We start from the raw sequence: 272 nt of genomic DNA on the forward strand, positions 1-272 counted from the left end.
CGTCAACCGCCTGATCAACCGCTCCGTCGCCTGTACGGTGAAGAACCCCAAAGTGGAGGTTTTCGGCTACCCCCCGCCCAGCACCCAGGCAGGTGTCGCCCCCTTCAACATCCTGGTGGGTGCCTCCCCGCCTCGGGGTTTGCTTTCCTCTCCTTTCCCTTTCTGGATTCCCGGGGGCTGCTGCGGGGTCGGATCGCTTGTCGTGGGGTGGTGGGACCCCCTTGGGTTTGGGGGAGCCCCTGCGGGGCTGTGTCCCCTGCGCCTTGTCCCCA

The 272-nt window shown here is 66.5% G+C and overlaps 1 protein-coding gene across 1 annotated transcript in view; it reads left to right on the plus strand.

Annotated features, from left to right (window-relative positions):
- PARP6 (poly (ADP-ribose) polymerase family, member 6) overlaps window positions 1-272 on the plus strand; it is a gene marked incomplete at both ends in the record, with an annotated part of 3,201 nt that overhangs the window by 516 nt on the left and 2,413 nt on the right. The window contains 1 exon segment of the mRNA XM_009588003.1: window positions 2-156. Coding sequence (XP_009586298.1) covers window positions 2-156 — 155 coding nt within the window.

Source organism: Fulmarus glacialis, unplaced genomic scaffold (genome assembly GCF_000690835.1).
Source record: "Fulmarus glacialis isolate BGI_N327 unplaced genomic scaffold, ASM69083v1 scaffold29121, whole genome shotgun sequence".
NCBI classification, from domain to species: Eukaryota; Metazoa; Chordata; class Aves; order Procellariiformes; family Procellariidae; genus Fulmarus; species Fulmarus glacialis.